The sequence below is a fragment of the Eptesicus fuscus genome, chromosome 14, assembly GCF_027574615.1.
Source record: "Eptesicus fuscus isolate TK198812 chromosome 14, DD_ASM_mEF_20220401, whole genome shotgun sequence".
Classification (NCBI taxonomy): Eukaryota; Metazoa; Chordata; class Mammalia; order Chiroptera; family Vespertilionidae; genus Eptesicus; species Eptesicus fuscus.
In genome coordinates, this window is record NC_072486.1 from 83,615,516 (window position 1) to 83,637,935 (window position 22,420).

The window sequence follows — 22,420 nt, forward strand, 5'->3', positions numbered from 1 at the left end:
GTAAAGCACGCTCCCCCTCCCAGGCAAGAGGCCTAGTGCGGCTCTTAGGGCCGCGATGACGCTGAGGGAAACTGTGTCCGCCCCACCATCTGTGACACCGGGCGGCTGAGAGGGGCCCGGCTCAGGGGTGTCTGGGTGCAGCCCAGGGGCTGGCCCGCATCCCCGCTGGTCTCCCCGGCCGCTCCCGCCACCATCCCAGTCGCCGCATGCTCCCAGGTCTGTGATGCACGGGAAGGAGACTCGCCGGCCTCCACGCTAAGGGCCGTGTGGAAAACGGGGTGAGGGCGCAGCAGGCCAGGCGTCGGGCTGGGTGTGGCCGCACAGTCCTCTGCCCTCCGCCTGTGGCCGCTCCCCAGACGCGCCTCCCAGCTCACCAGGTGGGTGGCCGCAGCCAGGGCCGCATGCACGGAGGCGCTCAGGACACTGTCCTTGCAGTAAGAGCCTCCGCTCAGACAGAGAGGGCATCAGGCTCTTTTCCTGAGGAGACTAGGCTTCTCCGTGTGTCTGGTGGCGCCCGATGGCCAGGGGCCGGGGGTGAGGGCCTGAAGTAACGCCATGGTGTCCCTTTAGTGGCTGAGGCCCTCATAAACAGGACCCCCTGAGGGGCACGCTGCTCCCTGCGGCCGTGGCCTCGAAGCAGGAGAGGGGGCCGCCGGGGCCGCCTCGGGGAAGTCCTCGCCGGCTCCTGTGTCCGCAGCCCCGCGCAGCCCCGGGGACCGGGCGGAGCAGGGATGGCCGGGGGGGCCCGGCCCCCGCTGAGGACAGACATCCAGGCTGGGAGCCTTCCACGGCGGCGGGGCCAGCGCCTCTTGCTCAGGGGTCACTTGGTGCCCCCGTTGTTCTCTTTGGAAATGGGTCCATCCACACAGCCAAGCGTGATGAACAAAGCAGCTACTAGCAAATGCGGAAGCTTAACCACGATGAGATCTCGGTCGCGCTCGGTCGCCGTCGCCGTCGTTAGGAGGTGGGCAGAGCCACCTGGCCAGGCGCTGAGCCGGTGCTGGTTTCCCGGGCGCCCGGGCCCACGTGGCTCCGGCTCACGGAACCCGGCACTAGATGACCGAGGTCTCCGTCTGCAGGAAGGACGGGGAGTGGGAGCCGCGGTGGGAAGGCAGGGTGCTCTCCGAGCCGTTCCTGGAGATGGACAGGCTGTGCAGCCGGTCGCCCCGTCCCGAGAGCTGGCGCGGGCACAGGCTCTGCCACTTCCTCCTTAGCTCGTTCTGCACCTGGGGGTCAGGGCAAAGCAAGAGGAGCCGGTCAGGGGGTGCCCTCCGCAGAACACACTTCTCCCTCTGCCTCTCCTGGTGCCATCCCTCCGCGTCCCTCAGATGGACACACGGGGCAGGCTCAGGAAGAGGCAGGCACGGAAGGGGATGCCGGCCGTGGTGCCGAGGGGAGTCCTGACTGTGGGAGCCGCTGCTGGGAGCTGGTTTCAGGCACCGTCAGTCCATTGACAGTGGTGGACCCACCGGAGCCCCGACATGTAATCCAGACCTCAGCAAAGGCCCATGGGAGTGTGGGCGGAGCCCCAGCGAGCCTGTGTCAGGGGCGTTGGGAGAAAGAGGACAGGCTGGTGCCGAGGGGAGGGGCGCAGGTGCGAGGATGGAGAGAGCGGTGGCCAGGGCTGGGCTCCGGGAGGCGCTGTGCTGGGCCCTCCACACCAGCAGGAGAAAGCTGGAGGCAGGGCTGGGCTGGCCAGGGCCCAGCGCCTGGGGCTGTGTGAGCGCTGCCTGCACCGAGGGGCTCAGTGCTGGGCTCGGCGGCTGCCTGCTCTGCTCTCTGCAGAACTGGTGAGTCCAGAGGGGCCACAGCAGCCGTAAACTGAGAGGGGGGGTTCAAGAGCAGGAGTTGGGGGTGGCCTGGCTGAAACTGTCACCCAACTTGCTGCAGCTGGGTGGGGACTCAGGACGTGGGACTTGGCAGAAAGATGGGGAAGCGTGGGTCCTGACAGGAGGAGGGGGGCCACGGGACAGTCTGGGAAGGCGCCCGCAGCTCAGGTGTCATAGGGAGCACCGGAAATGATGGACATTCCGGGACAGAGCAGAGGGCAGGCGCTTAGGGAGCAGGCGCCCTTGGTGCGTCCACCCCCTGCCGCTCCGGGCTCACGGCGCCGTCCATGCTCGAGGCTCGGTGTGGAGAGGCCACGGCCAAGCAGGAAGGGCGGAGGGAGGACTCGGCCTTGGCTTCTTGGGCTGGGGGCCACGTGCCTGGCGCCGTCGCCAGCAGTGTCCAGGTTGGGGAGACTTTAGGGAACCCCTCACAACCCACGTGTGTGGACTGGCCCCTGAGGAGCTCATGACGCCCACTGTGGTCAGCAAACCTCCCGGCCAACCCGCCCCCCCCCCCCCCCCCCCACGCCCCTCCCCGCAGCCGGCCCGCTCCTGATTGGCCTCTCCTACCCCAGTCGAGGGCGGGGTGGCTGGCCAGCCCCCTGCGCCCCGCCCCCACCGCAGCCCCTCCCCCAAGCCGGCTTGGCCTTGGGATCAGGACTCACGTCGCTGTTGAGGAAGCAGTAGAGAACCGCCACCACCAGGCCCTGCGGGGAGAAAGGTGGTCAGTGCCTCCACCGCGGCGGCCGCAGGACAGATGGGGCGGCCCGCCCGCCCGCACGCACCTGGAAGGATCCCGCGCACAGCTCAAACAGGAGCTGGAATCTGGAGGAGGTGCCCGTGGGCAGCACGGCAAACACCATGTAGTGGATGCCGAACAGCGGGATGAGCAGCAGGGTGGACTTGGTCAGCCTCCTGCAGACAGACGGACGGAGCTGGGCCGGGTGTGACCCTGGCAACGCCCCTTGACCCCTCACTGTCCAACGGGAAAGCCCAGCGCCAGGTGGGCCACAGAGAAGGAGTGCCTCGCTCTGTCACCCGGCACACCCACGTGTCTAGTCACACCCCGCAACGCGCCGGCCCTGGAGGACTCTCCAACACTTCGTGACCACTGTCCCACTTCCCGGCCTCCAGCGGTGTGCACCCCTCAGGCTCCGGACCCGGGGCTGGAAGGAGACCAGCGAGGGCCGCCTCGGGCAGCGGTGCCGCAGGGCCCAGCTCTCAGCTGCACTCCCACCCCGGCCTGAGTCCCGGCGGCTGGGCCCGCACTACACCAGTGAGCACGTCAGGCTCCTTCACACTCTGGTCGGGGTTAAAGCATCATCTTCACTGCTAAGTGTGAGGCCCACACAGACTGTGGTCTGAGGGGGAAGGAAGAGTCTAGATATACCAGCGACCAGAATGCCGTAACCACCAGACCAGTTGCTATGACGCCCACTGTGGCCTGCAAACCTCCCGGGCAACCTCCCGAGGCCCCTCCCCCCAGCCCGCCTGCTCCTGATTGGCCTCTCCTACCCCAATTGAGGGCAGGGTGGCTGGCCAACCCCACCCCACCGCAGCCCCTCCCCCAAGCCAGCTTGGCCTCCTGATAGGCCCCCCACTCTGATCAGGGGCAGAGCCGGCCAATCACCCATGGCCCCTCCCCCAGGCTGCTGGCCCCCGATTGGCCCCCCCACCCCATTGGGGCCCAGGACCACTAGCCAATCACCTGCGGCCCCTCCCCGCAGCCGGCCTGGCCCAGTTCCACCCAATCTGGGCGGGCTGGCCAGACCCCACCCGTGCACGAATTCATGCACTGGGCCTCCAGATGGACATAGAACACACATGAAGTGTGACCACGGAGAAAAGTCAGATGGCAAACAGGCCAGGGGCAAAACACCTCGGCGCGGCTCCGAGGCCTCCATGCTGAGCCGCCGCACACACGCCCCGTCCGGCCAACCACCGCGGGCCGCCAGACCGAGGACTGCAGTGCCGGGAGCCCATTCTTCTGTCCACACACTGGCATGGCCCCTCCCTCTCGGTGTCCAGGCTGTGAGTCCCTGAGGGCAGCTGGGCCCATGGAAACGACTCACCTATACTGTGGCTGCTCGCTGCCTCTGGCATCTGGGGATGTCAACTTCTGCAGTAAAATCCGTAAGATACTCACAAACAGGATAAAATTGACCTGCACAAAGAGACAAACGTCTGTTCTCCATTTCCCGCCCCGGAGGTGGGGCTGGGGCCGGAGCCTGCCCATCCGGAGCTGCCCCACGTCCAGCCGGACACCATCTGTGGTCTGCAGCACGTATTCGACCCCAGCTGCGCAAGGCATGTAAATTAGTGTGGAGACACAAACAGGACAAACGGAAATCCAGCTCCTCCCTGACATGTCCTTGGTCAGGCTGGGACCCCCAGAGGCCCCCCATGGGAGGACACAGGAGGCTCTCTGCTCGCCCCGTCTCGGAGGCCTCATGCTGAGGGGTGCTGAGTCCAGGACAGGCGACGCCCCTCCTGTGAGCGGCTCTGGAAGGCCGAGGGGACGGCCGCTTCCATGCAACACAGGACTGGCTGGCCCTGCCTGTGTGGCCACCGAGGGCGGCTGCTGCCTCGTGCGAGGTGACTTACGAGAATTGAGATTAGAATCGGGGTTCGGATCACCCACCAGGGGCCACTGTGCTCATTGGTATCCCAGCAACTGCAGGAAGGAGAGAAGGAAAATGACCTCACCACCGAGTCTGTCCGGGGAACAGCGAGGACACGTGCTGCGGGGACGCCCTCCCGGAGCCTGCCGGGCAGCGGCCCTCCCTGCAGACACCACCCGTCTGCCCGTCCCTCCTGCTGCCCACAGGCCCGTGCGGAGGCACAACTGTGTGTTAGAGACTCGGCGTGACCTCAGGGGCTTATTCTTTTCCACGCGACAGTCTGCCTCCGGGGAGGTGACACCAAAGGTCACGCCGGAGCCTGAGGGGCAGGTAAAGTCCCCCGAGACCCCGTGAGTGAGGGTCGAAGGCGGGGTCAGTGAGGAACAGCCGACGGTGGCGCGTGGCGAACCGTGGGGCCCACACTCACCCCGTGTCTTCCAAGCAGAGCCTGGCCACGGCCCACGCCGCTGTGCATCCGGCGGGGATGCCTGCAGAGACACGCCTGTTACCCACAGCCCCCTCGTCAGCCCGGCCGCCGGGACCCGGGATTTCTGAAGGAAACGAGGCAGGAACTCCTAATGAGCCCGGTCGGGTTTATGCGTGTTCCTTGCTACGCACTGGCGGTAACGCGGTGCATGTCTGAGAGCTGACCCTGCACGGCCTGACCCATGTGACTGTGCCTGGCGAGTGCGGTGACCGAGCTGTGGACGGAGACGTGCCCACCAGTGGGCGGGGCGTGCCCCTCTCTGTGGGTGTCCCCCGGCGTGACCCCTTCCTGAGCCCGGCTGGGGCAGGCTTGCTAACGGGCGTGCCGCCGGGACTCCTGCCTCCTCGGGGCCCTGTCTGGCTCCCACATCGGGGTCGCTCAGCAGTGGGGTGTCCTAACCCGGCCCCGGTTCCCTGGAGAAGTGTTGGCTGCAGGGACCTCACTGTCCTGGCAGAGCTCTTCCTCAGGTGGCCTGAAGGGCGCCTCCTGGGGCAGCACAGTGTCTCCCGAGGGGACAGAGCAGGGACCTGTGGGCTCGTGGGCGGCTGAGGGGGCGCTGGGCACGCAGCCTGTGGCGGGGCGGCCTTACCCCACCCGATCAGGAGGTAGGCCTGGAAGCGGCGGCCGCGGGAGAAGCTGGCCGCCAGCAGGGTGTGCAGGTACAGCCCCTCCACCAGCAGCCAGGAGAAGTTGGCCGTGACGCAGTACTGGAAGAGCACCAGGCTCAGCTTGCAGCCCACCTGGAACGTCAGAGCAGGAGAGCGCGTCTCGTTCAGAGAAACACCCTCAGGCGGGTGCAGCGCCCCGGGAACGCGCCCCCCCCCCCCCCCGCCCTTTGTGTAAGGAAGCAGGACACCCAGCAGAGGCGCGGGCGGCAGGTGCATTTCACAGAGAGGCCCTCGCATCCCGGCCCGGCGCGCGGAGCTCGCTGGGGGGACACGCTGTGTGGCAGGTGTCACGCAGCCCGGCGACAGCAGCCTGGACCCTGAGCTGCGGGCACGTGTGGCCTAGCTCCTCGCCTGCCTCCTGCCTCCTCTACCTCGTCCCGTTCTCGGCCTCCCTTCTCTCTCTGTTCTTTTCCACTGTCCTCTCTTCACAAGAGACCAACCAGTAAAGAGAAACCAGCAAATGAACGGTCCCAAGAGCTGTGAGGGCCACCTTCCCTCTGAGGCCCCCCGCCGGCCTTACCCAGGAGGCCAGCTGGTCGGGGCAGTGCAGGGTGCTGGAGCCGGAGTACAGCACGCTGTCCTTGACCAGCACCGAGATGGCCCTCAGGATGAACGAGAGGAACAGGTTGAGGTGGATGTAGTTCCGGGTGCAGTGCAGCCGCCTGTGGGGATGGAGGGACAGACACTCAAACACTGATTTTGTGAATTTGCTCCTGAGTGAGTCCAGCAAGGTTGCTGAGCAGGATTAGCATGCAGAAATCAACTCCTTCCCCGAAACAATCAGGAGTGGAATCAGCCCTGGCCGGTGTGCTCAGTGGATAGAGCGTCAGCCTGCTGACAGAGGGTCTTGGGTGCGATCTGGTCAAGGGCATGTAACTCAGTTGCAGGCTCCTCCCCGGCCCGGGCCCTGGTCAGGGCTCATGCAGGAGGCAACCAATCAATATTTCTCTCTGTCTTTCCTTCTCTCTGAAAATATCCTCGGTGAGGATTAAAAAAAAGAAAAAAAAAAAGAAATGGAATGGAATGGAATCTAACAAAATATATAAAACAGCATAAACAAATACCTAGAAATGACTATCAGAAGAGAGGCAGACTTTACCCCAAATCACAAAACATTATTGAAAGAAATGAAAGAAAACTAAACAAATAGGAGGATCTTTTATTATCACAGATTGAATGACTCAGAATTATAAAGGTACTAACTAGTCTGTCCAAACTGATCTATAAATTCAATGCCATCAAAATGAACCCTGCAGAGGGTTTTTTAAATGGCTACTGACAAGCTGATTTTAAAAAATTCACACATAAGTGCAAATGGCCAAACTCTTCCTAATGAAAAAGAAAGCTGACAGGCTCACACCAGCAGAAGTCAAGATTTAGGATAAAGTGCAGAAATCACAACATCAAAATGGCAGTGACAGGCAGAGAGACAGAACAGCAGAGCGTCGGGTCCTGCTGGTCCTGCGATGCAGTCACAGCCCGCGTCAGGCCATGGGCACCGGACGCCCGGACACCTGACAGGCCTCTGGAAAGACAAGCAGGACCGCCCCCACCTCGTGCCACACACGAAACTGAATGGCAGATGGACAACAGCCTGACCAGGAAAAGTGAGAATAGTAAAACCTCTCTCTGATAACAAAAGAATAGGCCAACGCTGTCCTAAACAGGACTCGGGGCACTGACCTAAAAGCCAACAAAGAATGACATCATTAAAATCAACAACTTTTCTTCCTCAAAAGACCCAGTAAGAGAGTGTAAAGCCGAACCACAGAACTGGAGATGAAATTTCTAACACCTGCCTCTGACAAGACCCTGCTACAGGACTCCTGGCAGTACATTTATAGAAAGAGACACAACGAAGAGAGAATGAGCAAACACTCAAACAGCACTCATAAAAAAGATTTCCAAACATATGCTCTCATTACCCACCAGGAAAATGCAAATTAAAACACGATTTTATGTTCTGACTAGAGGCCCGGTGCACAAATTCGTGCACAGGGGGCAGGGGGTGTCCCTCAGCCCAACCTGTACCCTCTCCAATCTGGGACCCCTCGAGGGACGTCCGACTGCCTGTTTAGGCCCGATCCTGGTAGGCAGACATCCCTCTCACAATCTAAGACTGCTGGTTCCCAACTGCTCGCCTGCCTGCCTTCCTGATTACCCCTAACCGTTTCTGCCTGCCAGCCTGATCACCCCATAACCACTCCCCTGCCAGCCTGATTGATGCCTAACTGCCCTTCCCTGCAGGCCTGGTCCTCCCCAACTGCCCTCCCCTGCAGGCCTGGTCACCCCTAACTGCCCTCCCCTGCAGGCCTGGTCCCTCCCCAACTCCTCTCCCCTGCAGGCCTGGTACCCCCCCAACTCCTCTCCCCTGCAGGTCTGGGTCCCTCCCAACTGCCCTTCCCTGCAGTCCTGGTCACCCCCAACTTCCTTCCTCTGCTGGCCTGGTCACCTCTAACTGCCCTCCCCTGCTGGCCTGATCATCCACAACTGCCCTCCCTTGCAGGCCTGGTCCCTCCCAACTGCCCTCCCCTGCTGGCCATCTTGTGTCCACATGGGGGCAGTCATCTTTGACTACATGAGGGCAGCCATCTTGTGTGTTGGAGTGATGGTCAATTTGAATATTATTCTTTTATTAGATAGGATAGAAGCCTGGTGCATGGGTGGGGGATGGCTGGTTTGCCCTGAAGGGTGTCCTGGATCAGGGTGGGGGTTCCCTTGGGGCGTGGGGCAGCCTGGGCGAGGGGACTGTGGTGGTTTGCAGGCTGGCCACGCCCCCCGGTGACCCAAGTGGAGGCCCTGGGATCTGGGGTTTATTTATCTTCTACAATTGAAACTTTGTAGCCTGGAGTGGAGCCAAGCCTTCTGCTCGCTCTGTGGTGGCAGTCATTTCTGTTTGGATTTATGTATCTTCTATAATTGAAACTTTGTAGCCTGGAGCAGAGGGCTGGGCAGGCCAGGGTGTGTGGAAAGCTTGGCTTCCTCCATTGCCGGGGGCAACCCTAGCCTCCTGCTCTTTCCAGCTCTGTGGCTGCCACCATTTCTGTTTGGATTTATGTATCTTCTATCATTGAAACTGTGTAGCCTTGAGTGGAGGCCTGGGCTGGCAAGGGCAGGCGGAAAGCTTGGCTTCCTCCATTGCCGAGGAAACCCAAGCCTCCCTCCTGCTTTCCGTGACCGCAGCCATCTTGGTTGGGTTTATTTGCATATTCGCTCCTGATTGACTTGTGGGCATGGCTTGTGGGTGTAGCGGAGGTATGATCAATTTGCATATTACTCTTTTATTAGATAGGATTACACACCCACCTGGACGGTTACAGTTTTAAAACTGATGGGGAGAGATGGTGACAGGATGCAGAGTGGATAGAAGTCTCCCCTCAGCTGGTAGGTATGGCTGAGGCCACCACTTTGGGAAATGAGTGGGCAGGATCTAGGAAGACTGAACCTATGCATAGTCTATGAGCAGTACATGCACCATACACATGAAGTAAGCATTGCTATAAGTGTGTACACATATAAATGCAACACATATCTTAAGAAGTGTGCACATATGTGCAAGAGATAATACATGAGAACACTCATAGCTCCTGTTACAGCTCCACCCAAAAGATGCCACGTATCCACGCGCAGCTAGAGACAAACAATGGTGTCATCTCACTCGCACTGAGGAAGCAGGGCACCACACGCAACAACATGGATGGGTTTCCTGTAAAATGCGAGTGAGAGAACCCACAGACAGAGGAGTGCCCTTTGACAAAAGCATCACAGGCCCAGACTGAGCTGCTCCGGGCGCTGGCCTGGACCAGCCGCCCAGGACGCTCCTGGCGAGCAGTGTCCGCTCACCCTGGGCGCGCTCACAGACAGCCGACCTGCCGGAAGCCCCGTACTCCCCGGTGTTTAAAACTCCGTGGAGCCTTAGTCAGTGAAGACATTAAGTAAAAGTGAGTTTTCTGGGTGTCTCCAGAGCAACCCGGAGGCTGCCCCCCATGGGGGGCAACTGCTGTGGGGCCCGGCTCCCCAAGCTAAGTTCCCATAGCGATGCTGCTCTGTCTCCGTGGCTTTTGGGGGGCGGGGAACACCTGTCTCTCCAAACTGCCTCTTCTTCCTCTTCTCCTTTCTGCCTTCGCCTTCCCATGCTCTCACCTGCTTCTTCCCACGGAGCGTGCACACACACCCCATTTGCTGAGCTCCGCCCTTGTCACTCGTCACTCACTAAGCACGTCACCCTGAGTATGGATCTACGGGGGGACGCCGGCGTGCGCAGCGGTGGAGCGTCTACCTAAGAACCAGGAGGTCACAGTTTGATTCCCAGGCAGGGCACATGCCAGGCTTCAGGCTCAGTCCCCAGGGGGGGTGTGCAGGAGGCAGCCGATCAGGGATTCTCTCTCATCATGGAGGCTTCTCTCTCTCTGTCATCAATAAAAACATATTAAAAACAGCACACACACAAAAGCCAAGTATGGCTTCCAGACACGCCAGCTGCGCCGGTCCTCCGTGGCGCGGGTAGTGGACTCGGAGCCCACGCCGACCACAGCAGGTGGGCGGCTCTGCGCTCAGGGCTCCGCACGGGCACAGGGCCTCCTCCAACGGGTGCCACGGGGCACGGGGAGACTCGGCTGTGGAGATGCCGTGAGGACTGAACTGCAAACACCTGTGAAGGGCGTGGCCTGACGTCCTGGCGATCACTGCTGTCCTCGTGACGCCTGTGGGCTCAGAGCTGTCATGTCAAATGCCCGGACCACAGGCCATGCTGGGGCGGCAGCTGCCGTGACCCCGCGAGGGCCGGCCTGTGCGTGCACCCACGCCACAGGCCCTGGGAAGCGGCCCCCTTTCTCTGCATGAAACAAGGAGACGGCAGGGAGTGTGGGGCTCTGACAGGAAGTAAAGAGTCCTCCTCCTGGGACTTTGGGATCCGCTCTCACAGCTGTCCAGGGAAGTGGCTCCGATCCGTCTGACAGAGGGAGACAGGGAGGGAACAGGGTTTCTGTGCCCAGACCAGGGAGAGCCGAGGCCCGCCTGCCCTGGGAGCCGTTTCTGGCCATCGTGGCCCTGTCAGCAGCAGAGGCTCCGCGTCGGTATAACCAAGAAGCCTCACCAGCAGGGGCTGACGATGGCCGTGTACAGCGGGCTGTGCTTCGTATCATAAAATCACTGACAGCCTCTTAAAGAATCACGTCCGTGTTTCCGATAATTCCCAAACACTGCGAGTCTGGCTAGTAAACACGTCGCACAGGGCCAATCTGAATGCAACCACAGACGACAAAAACATGGGGTTGTTCAGCTCTTGGAAAATAAGGGGAGCCCTAACCGGTGTGGCTCAGTGGATAGAGCATCGGCCTGGGCACTGAAGAGTCCCAGGTTCGATTCTGGTCAAGGGCATGTACCTTGGTTGCGGGCACATCCCCAGTGGGGGGTGTACAGGAGGCACCTGATCGATGTTTCTCTCTCATCGATGTTTCTAGCTCTCTGTCCCTCTCCCTGCCTCTCTGTAAAAAATCAATAAAATATATTGTTTTTAAAAAAGAAAGAAAATAAGGGGGAATATTTCCTTCTAGCTTGTTACCCTGAGTCAGCTTCCTTCCTAAATGCTCCCTTTCTTTTTTATGCTGACAAATGTGAAGATATGCACCCTGTGTTCACAGCAGCACCATTTACAGTCCCTAAGGCCCGGAAGCAGCCCACGTGCCCGCCAGCAGACCGGTGGACAGAGAGCTGTGGGACATCTACACGGAGCACTGCGCGGCCGTGAAAAAGAGAGAACTCTTACCATTCGCAACAGCACGGAGGGGCCTGGAGAGCATTATGCTAAGTCAGAGAAAGACAAGTATCACATGTCTCACTCACATGTGGAATCTAATGAACAAAATAAACGGATGAACAACAGACCCAGAGACACGGAAGCATGAACAGACTGCTGAACCTCAGAGGGAAGGCAGGGAGGGTGGATGGGAAATTAACCCATGAGCTTGTATGCATGTATACATAACCTATGGACACAGACAATGGGTGCTGAGGGCCTGGGGGGAGCAGGTTGGAAGAGGTCAATGGGGGAAAAGGGGATGTATGTAATACTTTCAACAATAAAGATTTTAAAAATGTATACATATATGTAGTAAAACATGGAACATAGTACACAAAGGTTCATGTGGTACCAGCCTTTTTACAAAAAGGAACTAGAATATGATCGATGTTGTTCAATTTTTCGAAGTACGTGTTTTTCCTGAGAACCACCGGCCCCCTGATATAGGTGAGAGGCCTGAAAAATGGCAAGGACCGTTTAATTCCATTTGCTGGAGGTCTCAGCTCTATTCGTCACTCGTTTATTTAACTGGCAAGCATAGATCTGCTAAAGTGTGTTAGGTTCTACAGACCTTCCACCTGTTATATCATGTATTTCATCTCAATATGTGAACTATATCTCAGCAAAAAGTCATCAGATATGTAGAGATCGAAACCCTGTTAAAATAAGCTCAATATCATTCCTTTTACTTCGTGCCAGTGAGGCCTGACATGGGTTTAACCCTACACACACTTAGTAGCGTTTTCTGAACAGAAGCATCTGTTGTGGGACCGAAGCCTCTGCCCTCCACCCTCACACACAACATGTCCTTTCGCTGCTAAAGAGGCTGCAGGGGTGAGGGGCAGCGGGGACTCGCCTCACCACATGGAACACAGGCCAATGCAGAGCCTGCCACATGCCCTGTGGGCTCCACTGGGTCCACACCTGACAGATGCACAGAGAGGTTGGGTAATGTGTCCAAGGTCACACAGCTGCTAGGAGACGAACCCAGGATTGGAACCCAGGCAATCTGGATCCCACCTTTTTATTCTTAAACACATTCGAGTGTCCGTCAGTGGGGCACTAATAGCCCAATGGCAAGTGTTGTTTCTGTGTCCTTACGGCATTTGCATAAAGCTGTATTTGGTAAATAAGGCTGGAGCTGAATTCTTGCCCACGGTCAGGATTATGTCCTTAGAGAAGGAGTGCAGAATAGCTGAACAAAAATGTAAATGCTGGCATCGCATTTCACACCGGCACCCCCGAGGGCGCTGCATAGACTCAGCGCAGAGATTGCTCAAGGCCGTGATTGTCTCTCCTCCTCAGACTGGCTCAGGTGTCATAAACGGACAACCCCCCATCTCATATTCCTTGCAGAATTGCTCATTTGTGCTACTTACCTGAAGAGGCAAAGAATGACGCTTCCTGTTGTAAGGGAAGCCAGAGAGACGCTGTAGCCCAGGGTGTAGGTGGCCTTCACCAGAACATAGAACGTGATCTACAAAGACAGACAAGCCGTCTGAGTGGCGGCCAGCGCGGGGCCGAGGGCAGTTCCCAGGCCAAGGATGCTGTTTGCTCAGGAACTGCTCTCGGCTGCCGACGGCCTGGAACCCGAGGCAGGCCCTTCCCCGCCACCTCCATCCCAACCTCAAGGTTACATCTCTTCAAACACCAACTTTCCCTTAAGTTCCCTGTGGGTGACTTTGGAAGGTTCTGTAAAGCAGGTCTATCGGAAGGAACAGCAGGGGTGAGCAGGGCATCCAGGAGACCCCAGGCTGGGACCAGCGGCCGACCCCTGTCCCCACAGGGTCTGGACTCCAGAGTAACACCTGCTGTGCTTTCAATGTTTCTTTCAACAAGAACATGCTCAGCTTCAAGTGGACATTTTAATCTCAGGAATGTGCAAGCGCTCGATGACCACAGGGTTCTGAAAATGCCCTGATTCATACCAAAGACAGAGGAAAATCCAGTAGTAAAACGGGGGGGGAGGGACATGGCTGAACCCCATATTCTTCCCCACACCCACCGCCTGACAGCAGTGACCCATTTCAAATCTCCAATTAGAAACCAGGGAGGAAGAAAATGTCCCCACTTCTGTGTTCCGTAGTGTGTGTGTGAGAGTGTGTGAGCGTGTGATTGTGTGAGCATGTGAGTGTGTGTGTGAGTGTGCATGTGAGTGTGTTTGTGTTAGCATGTGGGTGAGTGTGAGTGTGTGAGCACGTGACTATGTGTGCGCATGTGAGTGTGACTGTGGTGTGTGAGCATGTGAAGGTGAGTGTGTGACTGTGAATGTGAGTGCAATTGTGTGTGTGAGCGTGTGAGTATATGTGGGTGAATGTGCATGATTGTGTGTATGTGTGTGTGTGAGTTTGTGAGTATGACTGTGTGTCTGTGTGAGTATGTAACTGTGTGTGAGTGTGACTGTGTGGGTGAGTGTGTGCGTGTGTGTGTGACTGTGGGTGTGAGTGTGTAACTGTGTGGGTGAGTGTATGTGAGTGTGATCGTGTGTAACTGTGTGTGAGTGTGTAACTGTGTGAGTGTGACTGTGTGGGTGTGACTGTGTGTAACTGTGTGGGTAGGTGTGAGTGTGAGTGTGTGTGTGTGTGTGTGTGAATGTGACTATGGGTGAGTGTATGTGTGAGTGTGTGTGTGGGTGTGTATGAGTGTGTGTGTGTGTGTGTGAGTGTGACTGTGGGTGAGTGTATGTGTGAGTGTGTGTGTGGGTGAGTGTGACTGTGTGAGTGTATGTGGGTGAATGTGCATGTGATTGTGTGTATGTATATGTGTGTGAGTTTGTGAGTGTGACTGTGTGTGTGAATGTGTAATTGTGTGTGTGTGTGTGTGACTGTAACTGTGTGTGTGTGTGAGTGTGTGTGACTGTGTGAGTGTGTGTGTAACTGTGGGTGAGTGTAACTGTGTGTGTGTGACTGTGTGTGACTGTGTGTGAGTGTGTATGAGTGATTGTGTGAGTGTGACTGGGTATGTGTGGGTGAGTGTGTGTGTAACTGTGGGTGACTGTGTGTGACTGTGACTGTGTGTGTGAGTGTGTGTGTGAGCATGTGTGCGAGCGTGTGGGTGCGTGTGAACATATGTGTGCTCTCCTCTCCCTCTCTCTTCCCGGGATTGGCCCAGCAGAGAAGAGGGGCTGCGGGAGCCCCGGCGCCTCCCTCCGGTGACGGTGACGGTGACGGTGACAGTGACGGTGACGGTGACGGTGGGGGCTGTCAGTCTGACGGCCCGGCTGCCGCGCTTCCCAGCTGCGTCTCCGGAGGAAGCAGACGACAGGTGAGGGTTTGGGAAATGTCCTTACATTCTAATTTAGGTTTTAGTCATTTTCCCTTTTACTTTCTGACTGAGGGGTTGTGACTAGCAGTTGCTTTCCAGCACTTTATCTGTGATACGAGTTCAGGGAAATAGTCTTTCAATCCTCTCAAAAGCGTAGAACACAAAGAGCCGACGGACGTGGCTCCCGCCAACAGCCCCGCCGCACAGGCCAGGCTGGGCCCGCGCTCTGTCGCTCTGCCTCCCTGGGCCCCGCGTTCTCAAACCTGCGCCCCCAGCTCTGCAAACGCTGGGAAGCAGGGAGGCCGGTGCGAGCCGTGGCCCAAGGGAAGGGGCCCTCAGGCCTTCCGGTGCGCCTTCGGGGTGCCGGCCGGGCCACCCTGAGGCCCGCGTCCGGCCCCTTGGCCAAGAGAAAAGCCTCGGACCCGGGAAGCCAACGCGCGTGAGCCGGCCTCGGCCTCGGCCGCTCACGGGGCTCCGCCGGGGCAGCGCACCTTCGGGTTCGGGCTCCTCCCGCGCACCGGGCGGCCCTGCTCTCCGCAGACCGGACGCACGGCTCCCAGGACGCGGCCTCGGAGCTCCCGGGCTCTGTGGCCCCCAAGCAGGTGACCCCAGGGCGCCCCCGGCCTCGCACGCCCAGCCCTGTGTTTCCTCCGCCCGCAGATCACGGCGCTTCCCCCTCAAACCTGCAGCACCGATTCCGGCCCAAATCCGCCGCCAGATCAGAACACGCGGAGCAGGAGGCGCCGGGCCCGGTTCCGCCGGCGACACGCGCTGGGGAGACTGCGACGGCAGCGGGCTCTCGACCAGGGGTCTTGGGTTCGACGCCCCATGACCTGTGACTTCGTTTGCCGTCCTGAGCAAACATTTGCTTTGATGCCTAATTCTGTATTTTCAATGTGTCCTTCTTCCCGGAGCCACGCCTCACTTTAAGCTCCGGCCGGACCGTGCGGCTCAGGGAGGGCGGGGCCGGCGGACGGACGGACGCTCTCAGAGCCGCAGTGGGGCCTCGATTGGATGCATGTCCCAGGCCGCACCCAGGGGGCGGGCAAAGGGCCGCTTCCTTCCTCAGCCCCCCAGGCCCAGGGGCGCCTGCGACAGTCCCCTCACACTGCCGGCCCCACGCTGAGCCCGCCCCGTCCCATCGGCCCCCCTGAACCTGGGTCCTGCCCGGAGCGCCCTCCCCGGGGCTCTCCAGCGGGGCTGCCCTGGAGGCCCTGTCAGCTCTCCCCCCTGAAGGCCCCGTTTGCCTCCGTCCGGTCTGCACCTCGAGGGCCCAGCGGGCGGCCCTGTCCCAGCGGCACAAGCTGCCAGAGGCCCGAGCCCAGCCTTCGGCTCCCCCGGACGCCGCCCAGAAAAGTGTGGGGCTCCCCCAGAGCTGGGCGCAGGGCTCTGGGCTCAGCCTCGGCTCCATCGCCTCCAGCCAGGGAGGGGAGCCTGGCACCTCCGGGCGCTCTTGGGCTGAGCCCCAGCCCGGCTCCTTCCTGCGAGGCCCCCCTTCACAGCGGCTGAGCCCCTGGGCCCCCCTGGCTCGGCTGAGCTCTGCTTCCACCTCCGCCTTCACCTCCCTCCTGGGCGAGCAGCTTCCGCGGGACACCTGCCCGCCCCGGGGCAGCGAGCCTCTCCGGCTGCCGTTAGACCCCTCCTCCGTGGCATCTTTGTTCCGGCTCCGCTGAAAGCGGATCAGTGGCCAGCGATGGCTCTCCTGAACCTTCGGAGCCCTCCTCTCGCGTGGTGGTCCGGTCTGCCTGGGCCCCGGTGGCCGTTTCCCGTGCGCCAGGCTGTGCGGCCGCGTGAACGCTGGCTCCGTGCAGCCTGCCCTCCGCGGATGCCGCCTCCATCCCTCCGAGCTGCCTGCCCGGCCTTGTCCTGTCGGCCCCACGTCCCTGCTCCCGGGCCACCCGGTCGCTGATGAGCCACGCGTGAGGACGATGCTCACGGGCCCTCCACACCGCGGCCGGCCATCCTCTGCCTTCAACGTGAAGCGAAGCAGAGACACTGCCGTGAGCCAAGGCTGAGTTAGCCGGCAGCCCCGAGCAGCCACGTGAGGTCCGAGGACGCCCGTCAGCCCTGTCCTGCCTCCCGCGGGCAGGCGGCTGGGCAGGGGCGCGTCCCGAAGGGCCGTGCGGGGACAGAGCACAGGGTGAGGGTGGGGTGAGGGCGGGGTGCTCCGGGCCAGGGAGGGGGCCTTGTGGAGGGGACCGTCGCGGTGAGCGGGAGTCACTGCAGTGTCTGGAAGCGAGGGGAGGGAGCGGACGTATTTTTAGGATTATGGCATAATATGGAAGAAATGTGTCCGCCTGATGCATGGGTCGGCTGAAATGCCAGACAGCTCTCGGCTAAATTTAGCAGAAGTGTTCCTCGGTCAAGAGCCTGGCAGCTCATGTATACCGAGGCCCCCGGAGCCGCGCTGGCCCGCGCACGGTGCCCGCGCGGCCTGCTGTCCCGGGGCCTCAGGGGAAGCTGCTTGGTTTTCCTTGAACTTAACTGATTTAGAAACCAACGAAGGCTGCACCCGGAACACCAGGGCAGAGCTTGGCGGTGTGAGCAGGAAGCCTAATTAAAATCCTGGGTCTGGGAAGAAGGGAGGGGTGAGGAGAGGGGGACTGAGACCCGGGGGCACTGGGCAGGCCCGCCTCGCCCTGGACCGGCCAGTCCCAGGGCGAACGCACCTCACAGATTTCACATTGGAAATAAGTCCCTAAACAGCCACATATTTAAAGTATTCGCAGAAGCTGCATCAGGAAGAAAAATCATCGTTTTGGTTTTGTGCCATCGTTTTCTCCACTTTCAGACGTGAAACTTGTGACTTTCTAATCCGTTAGGGACGTGCGCTTATGAATGTGCGGAATCTACAAAATGCTTAAGAAGAAACCGCTCTTCAAACTGCATGCAAATGCACCAGCTGGACGCTCGGGCTTCACCAGGCAGGCCTCAGGACCCCGGTTGTTGAACAGATCGACTTGCTGGGGGCACCCCCACCGTGGGATCTGGGGGCACCGAGACGTAAGGGCCGCTCACTCTGGAGGGGCCGGCATTGCCGAAGGAAGCCACCGTGCACGCCGGTGCTGGTGCTAGGAGGTCGGCAGACGGGCAGGAGCAGAGGCCACAGTAACCACAGGAAGGCTACTGTGCGCCCCTCCTGGCCCCTGACCTGTGCCCTGGGCTCCCCTCCTGACCCCCTGACCTGTGCCCTGGGCTCCCCTCCTGACCTCCCTGACCTGTGCCCTGGGCTCCCCTCCTGACCTCCCTGACCTGTGCCCTGGGCTCCCCTCCTGACCTCCCTGACCTGTGCCCTGGGCTCCCCTCCTGGCCCCCGGACCTGTGCCCTGGGCTCCCCTCCTGACCTCCCTGACCTGTGCCCTGGGCTCCCCTCCTGACCTCCCTAACCTGTGTCCTGGGCTCCCCTCCTGACCTCCCTGACCTGTGCCCTGGGCTCCCCTCCTGACCTCCCTGACCTGTGCCCTGTGCTCCCCTCCTGGCCCCCTGACCTGTGCCCTGTGCTCCCCTCCTGGCCCCCGGACCTGTGCCCTGGGCTCCCCTCCTGACCCCCTGACCTGTGCCCTGGGCTCCCCTCCTGACCCCCTGACCTGTGCCCTGGGCTCCCCTCCTGACCCCCTGACCTGTGCCCTGGGCTCCCCTCCTGACCCCCTGACCTGTGCCCTGTGCTCCCCTCCTGACCCCCTGATCTGTGCCCTGGGCTCCCCTCCTGACCTCCCTGACCTGTGCCCTGTGCTCCCCTCCTGGCCCCCTGACCTGTGCCCTGGGCTCCCCTCCTGACCCCCTGACCTGTGCCCTGGGCTCCCCTCCTGACCCCCTGACCTGTGCTCTGGGCTCCCCTCCTGACCCCCTGACCTGTGCCCTGGGCTCCCCTCCTGGCCCCCGGACCTGTGCCCTGGGCTCCCCTCCTGGCCCCTGACCTGTGCCCTGGGCTCCCCTCCTGGCCCCTGACCTGTGCCCTGGGCTCCCCTCCTGGCCCCTGACCTGTGCCCTGGGCTCCCCTCCTGACCCCCTGACCTGTGCCCTGTGCTCCCCTCCTGACCCCCTGACCTGTGCTCTGGGCTCCCCTCCTGACCCCCTGACCTGTGCCCTGGGCTCCCCTCCTGGCCCCCGGACCTGTGCCCTGGGCTCCCCTCCTGGCCCCTGACCTGTGCCCTGGGCTCCCCTCCTGGCCCCTGACCTGTGCCCTGGGCTCCCCTCCTGACCCCCTGACCTGTGCCCTGGGCTCCCCTCCTGGCCCCCGGACCTGTGCCCTGGGCTCCCCTCCTGACCCCCTGACCTGTGCCCTGTGCTCCCCTCCTGACCCCCTGACCTGTGCTCTGGGCTCCCCTCCTGACCCCCTGACCTGTGCCCTAGGCTCCCCTCCTGACCCCCTGACCTGTGCCCTGGGCTCCCCTCCTGGCCCCCGGACCTGTGCCCTGGGCTCCCCTCCTGGCCCCTGACCTGTGCCCTGGGCTCCCCTCCTGGCCCCTGACCTGTGCCCTGGGCTCCCCTCCTGACCCCCTGACCTGTGCCCTGGGCTCCCCTCCTGGCCCCCGGACCTGTGCCCTGGGCTCCCCTCCTGACCCCCTGACCTGTGCCCTGTGCTCCCCTCCTGACCCCCTGACCTGTGCTCTGGGCTCCCCTCCTGACCCCCTGACCTGTGCCCTAGGCTCCCCTCCTGACCCCCGGACCTGTGCCCTGGGCTCCCCTCCTGGCCCCTGACCTGTGCCCTGGGCTCCCCTCCTGGCCCCTGACCTGTGCCCTGGGCTCCCCTCCTGGCCCCTGACCTGTGCCCTGGGCTCCCCTCCTGACCCCCTGACCTGTGCCCTGGGCTCCCCTCCTGACCCCCTGATCTGTGCCCTGTGCTCCCCTCCTGGCCCCCGGACCTGTGCCCTGGGCTCCCCTCCTGACCCCCTGATCTGTGCCCTGTGCTCCCCTCCTGGCCCCCGGACCTGTGCTCTGGGCTCCCCTCCTGACCCCCTGACCTGTGCCCTGGGCTCCCCTCCTGACCCCCGGACCTGTGCCCTGGGCTCCCCTCCTGGCCCCTGACCTGTGCCCTGGGCTCCCCTCCTGGCCCCTGACCTGTGCCCTGGGCTCCCCTCCTGGCCCCCGGACCTGTGCCCTGGGCTCCCCTCCTGGCCCCCGGACCTGTGCCCTGGGCTCCCCTCCTGGCCCCCGGACCTGTGCCCTGGGCTCCCCTCCTGCCCCCGGACCTGTGCAGCCCCATGGTGCCTGCAGAGGGGATGTGCCAGGATGCAGCCGCCAAGCGTACGGACAGGCTCTGCCTCTCAGGCTACAGAGATGCTGCGGTGGGTCTGTCTCCGGGCTGCTCAGGCCTCAGCCGACGGCGGCTCCAGCGCCCACACCAGGAAGGTCAGCCAGGACGGAGACGCCCAGAGGCAGGGAGGACGCTCCTGGGGCTCGTTCAGGCAGGAGCCTCCCAGCACGGCTGCCAGCGGAGAGACCTGCCTCTCCTGCCCCCACCGCGGGCGACCTGGCGACCGGCCCAGGACAGGCAGCGCTGCTGGGCGCGGAGGGGCCCCTCAGTGACCGGGGCCTCGGGCCTCACCTGGCTCCTGTCCTCGGGGTCACGGTAGCCGCACGCGTCCATGAAGTCCGGAAAGGTCTGCGACCACCCGTCGCTTGTGCAGTTCTTGCTGATGTTCCCTGGAAGGTAGAGTGCCGGCATCCGAACGGAACATCGTTCTTTCCTGCACCCCCCCCCCCCCCCCCCCCCGCCCACGTACAGGCGCCAGCCCGTCTGTTCTCCGAGTCTACCCTGAACACCTGCCCAGGACGAGAGCAGGGTCCCACAGCCTCCCGCCTCCAGGCTTAAATCTGGGCCGTTCAGATGAGGCCGAACCAGCCCCCTCCGGGGAGCAGCCAGAGGCCCTGCAGCCAGGGAGACTGGGAGGCGCCTTCCCAGGTTCTGGAAACTCAGAGGGAAGCAGGCGCTGGAGTCTCAGAGCCCGTTCAGGGCAGAGGCCACAGCCGCCTCAGCCTCACACCCGGCACCTCCCTCCCTCCCTCTCTCCTTCCTTCTCCCTCTCTCCCTCCTTCCCTCCCTCCCTCCCTCCCTCCCTCTCTCCTTCCCTCCCTCCCTCCCTCCCTCCCTCCCTCCCTCCCTCTCTCTTTCCCACCCTCCCTCCCGGAGGTCAGGGCCATGTGTACTGCGGGCCCCTGCCTGCCCCACGCCCGCTCGGTGCTCTGGTCTGCGGGTCTGGCGCACACGGGGTCCTGCCTGTCAGCCTCTCCCTAAGGCTGCTCTGAGGGGGACCCAACCGGAAACGCGCGTCCTTCTGTGCCTAAACCCCGGGCCGCAGGCGCAGGGGCTCCCCAACTCGCGCAGTGAAGGAAGGATGCCCGCTCTGGCCGCCTCGAAGGAGAAGCGGACCCCCAGGCGCCCTCAGAAACGCACGGACGGACGGACGGACGGACGGAGTACCTGGTTTGCTGTGAAGGCTGCTGAACACCTTGAACACCGGGGGGCAGGGCACCGTGACGGTCTCGCCGAGGTCCGCGGGGCGCCAGCACGTGAGGTTGTCCCAGGCTCCGCTGCAGGCTGCAGGGCGGGGAGAGGGGCGGAGGCGCGTCGCCCAGAGAGGCGGCGGGTCAGCAGGGTGGGTGTGTGTAAATGCCTTGCAAACAGACAGCCGGTTCATTAGATGCTTACCTTGCAAATTATTTTTCTGTGAAATAAACATGCACCCATGGATCACTGAGAACAGCCGTGGCCGTGTGCTCCTCAGCTGCGCCACCCCCGGGTCTGTGGTAGGGAACCCCGAGCGAGCCAGCTGCACAGCCTCTGAGCGTCACCGGCTCAGTAAGTGTTCCCGCTGACGTGATCCACTGGGCAACTCTGTGTCTCAGGTTTGGGGGCTCAGGTCCCCTGGGCCCGCTTCTGTCACCAAGATGTCAGGCCGCTTTTGAGAGCAAATGTCCCCAGTACCCCTCCACTCAAAGCTGAGCCACAAGCAGAGCTTGGGGGGGGGGGGGCAGAGGTGCCAGGAGCCTCGTCACTACCGCGCCCCTCCCGGCCCCGCCTGAAACAGCAGGGCTGACGGGGAGCTCCCTCCTGTGCGGGCCTCACTTACTAGCAAACACCCGCACCCCAGCACTTCTGTCCCGGTGACCACGGCCCGGCCCCTGACCAAAGCCAGGGTGCGGTCCCGGAGGAGCCCAGTGCTGAGCTGCGATAAAGCACGGGCAGCATTGCAGACCCTCTCCCCATGGGGAGGCCCCTGGGGGAGTGGGCGTGGCTCGCCCCGGGGCAGGGCGCCTGGTCCCAGTTCGGGGGGACCTGCCTTTGGATCGTAGTGACGTCCTATGACACGTAATGTGCCGTGTACACATCCAAGTTTTTACAAAAACGGGTCGTTGTCTGTACCAGCCCCTCCCTCGCTCCTGCTTCGCAACGTCACAGGTTTTCATGCTGTGCACCCTCCTGTGTAAAGGCCTCCTGATGTTCCGTGGTGCGGATGCAGCACAACCACCCCGTTTCTGAGCCACCAGGGCCCGAAGCTGTGACTCAGGCCGACAGTGGGGGAGCTCCTTGGAAGTGCAGTCATTCGGGACTAACAGGAGCCCCAGAGTGTGGGCTCCGTCCTGACCTTGTCCCGCGGCGAGGGAAGGCCCCTCGCCATGAATGCTGGCTGACGGTGTGTGACGGTGAGTGACGGTGAGTCATGAAGTAAACCCAGGCCTGACTCGCCAACAGAAAAGCGTGAACTAGAATCGAACAGTGACGGCAGCGCCCGGCTCCCGCCGACGGC

The 22,420-nt window shown here is 61.7% G+C and overlaps 1 protein-coding gene across 2 annotated transcripts in view; it reads right to left on the minus strand.

Annotated features, from left to right (window-relative positions):
- Positions 1 to 403: 403 nt before the first annotated feature.
- The window catches only part of VIPR2 (vasoactive intestinal peptide receptor 2), a 31,569-nt gene continuing 9,552 nt past the window's right edge, over positions 404 to 22,420 (minus strand). Inside the window, exons 3-13 of one of the 2 annotated variants that reach the window (XM_054726312.1) lie at positions 21,094 to 21,210; positions 20,218 to 20,315; positions 12,785 to 12,882; positions 6,126 to 6,267; positions 5,527 to 5,677; positions 4,878 to 4,938; positions 4,434 to 4,503; positions 3,902 to 3,993; positions 2,615 to 2,744; positions 2,495 to 2,536; positions 404 to 1,226 (exon numbers count right to left, since the gene is read on the minus strand). In XM_054726312.1, coding sequence (XP_054582287.1) covers positions 1,053 to 1,226; positions 2,495 to 2,536; positions 2,615 to 2,744; positions 3,902 to 3,993; positions 4,434 to 4,503; positions 4,878 to 4,938; positions 5,527 to 5,677; positions 6,126 to 6,267; positions 12,785 to 12,882; positions 20,218 to 20,315; positions 21,094 to 21,210 — 1,175 coding nt within the window. In that variant the 3' untranslated portion in view covers positions 404 to 1,052. The remainder of the gene's footprint in view (positions 1,227 to 2,494; positions 2,537 to 2,614; positions 2,745 to 3,901; positions 3,994 to 4,433; positions 4,504 to 4,877; positions 4,939 to 5,526; positions 5,678 to 6,125; positions 6,268 to 12,784; positions 12,883 to 20,217; positions 20,316 to 21,093; positions 21,211 to 22,420) is intronic. The other variant, XM_054726313.1, reaches the window with a different exon arrangement.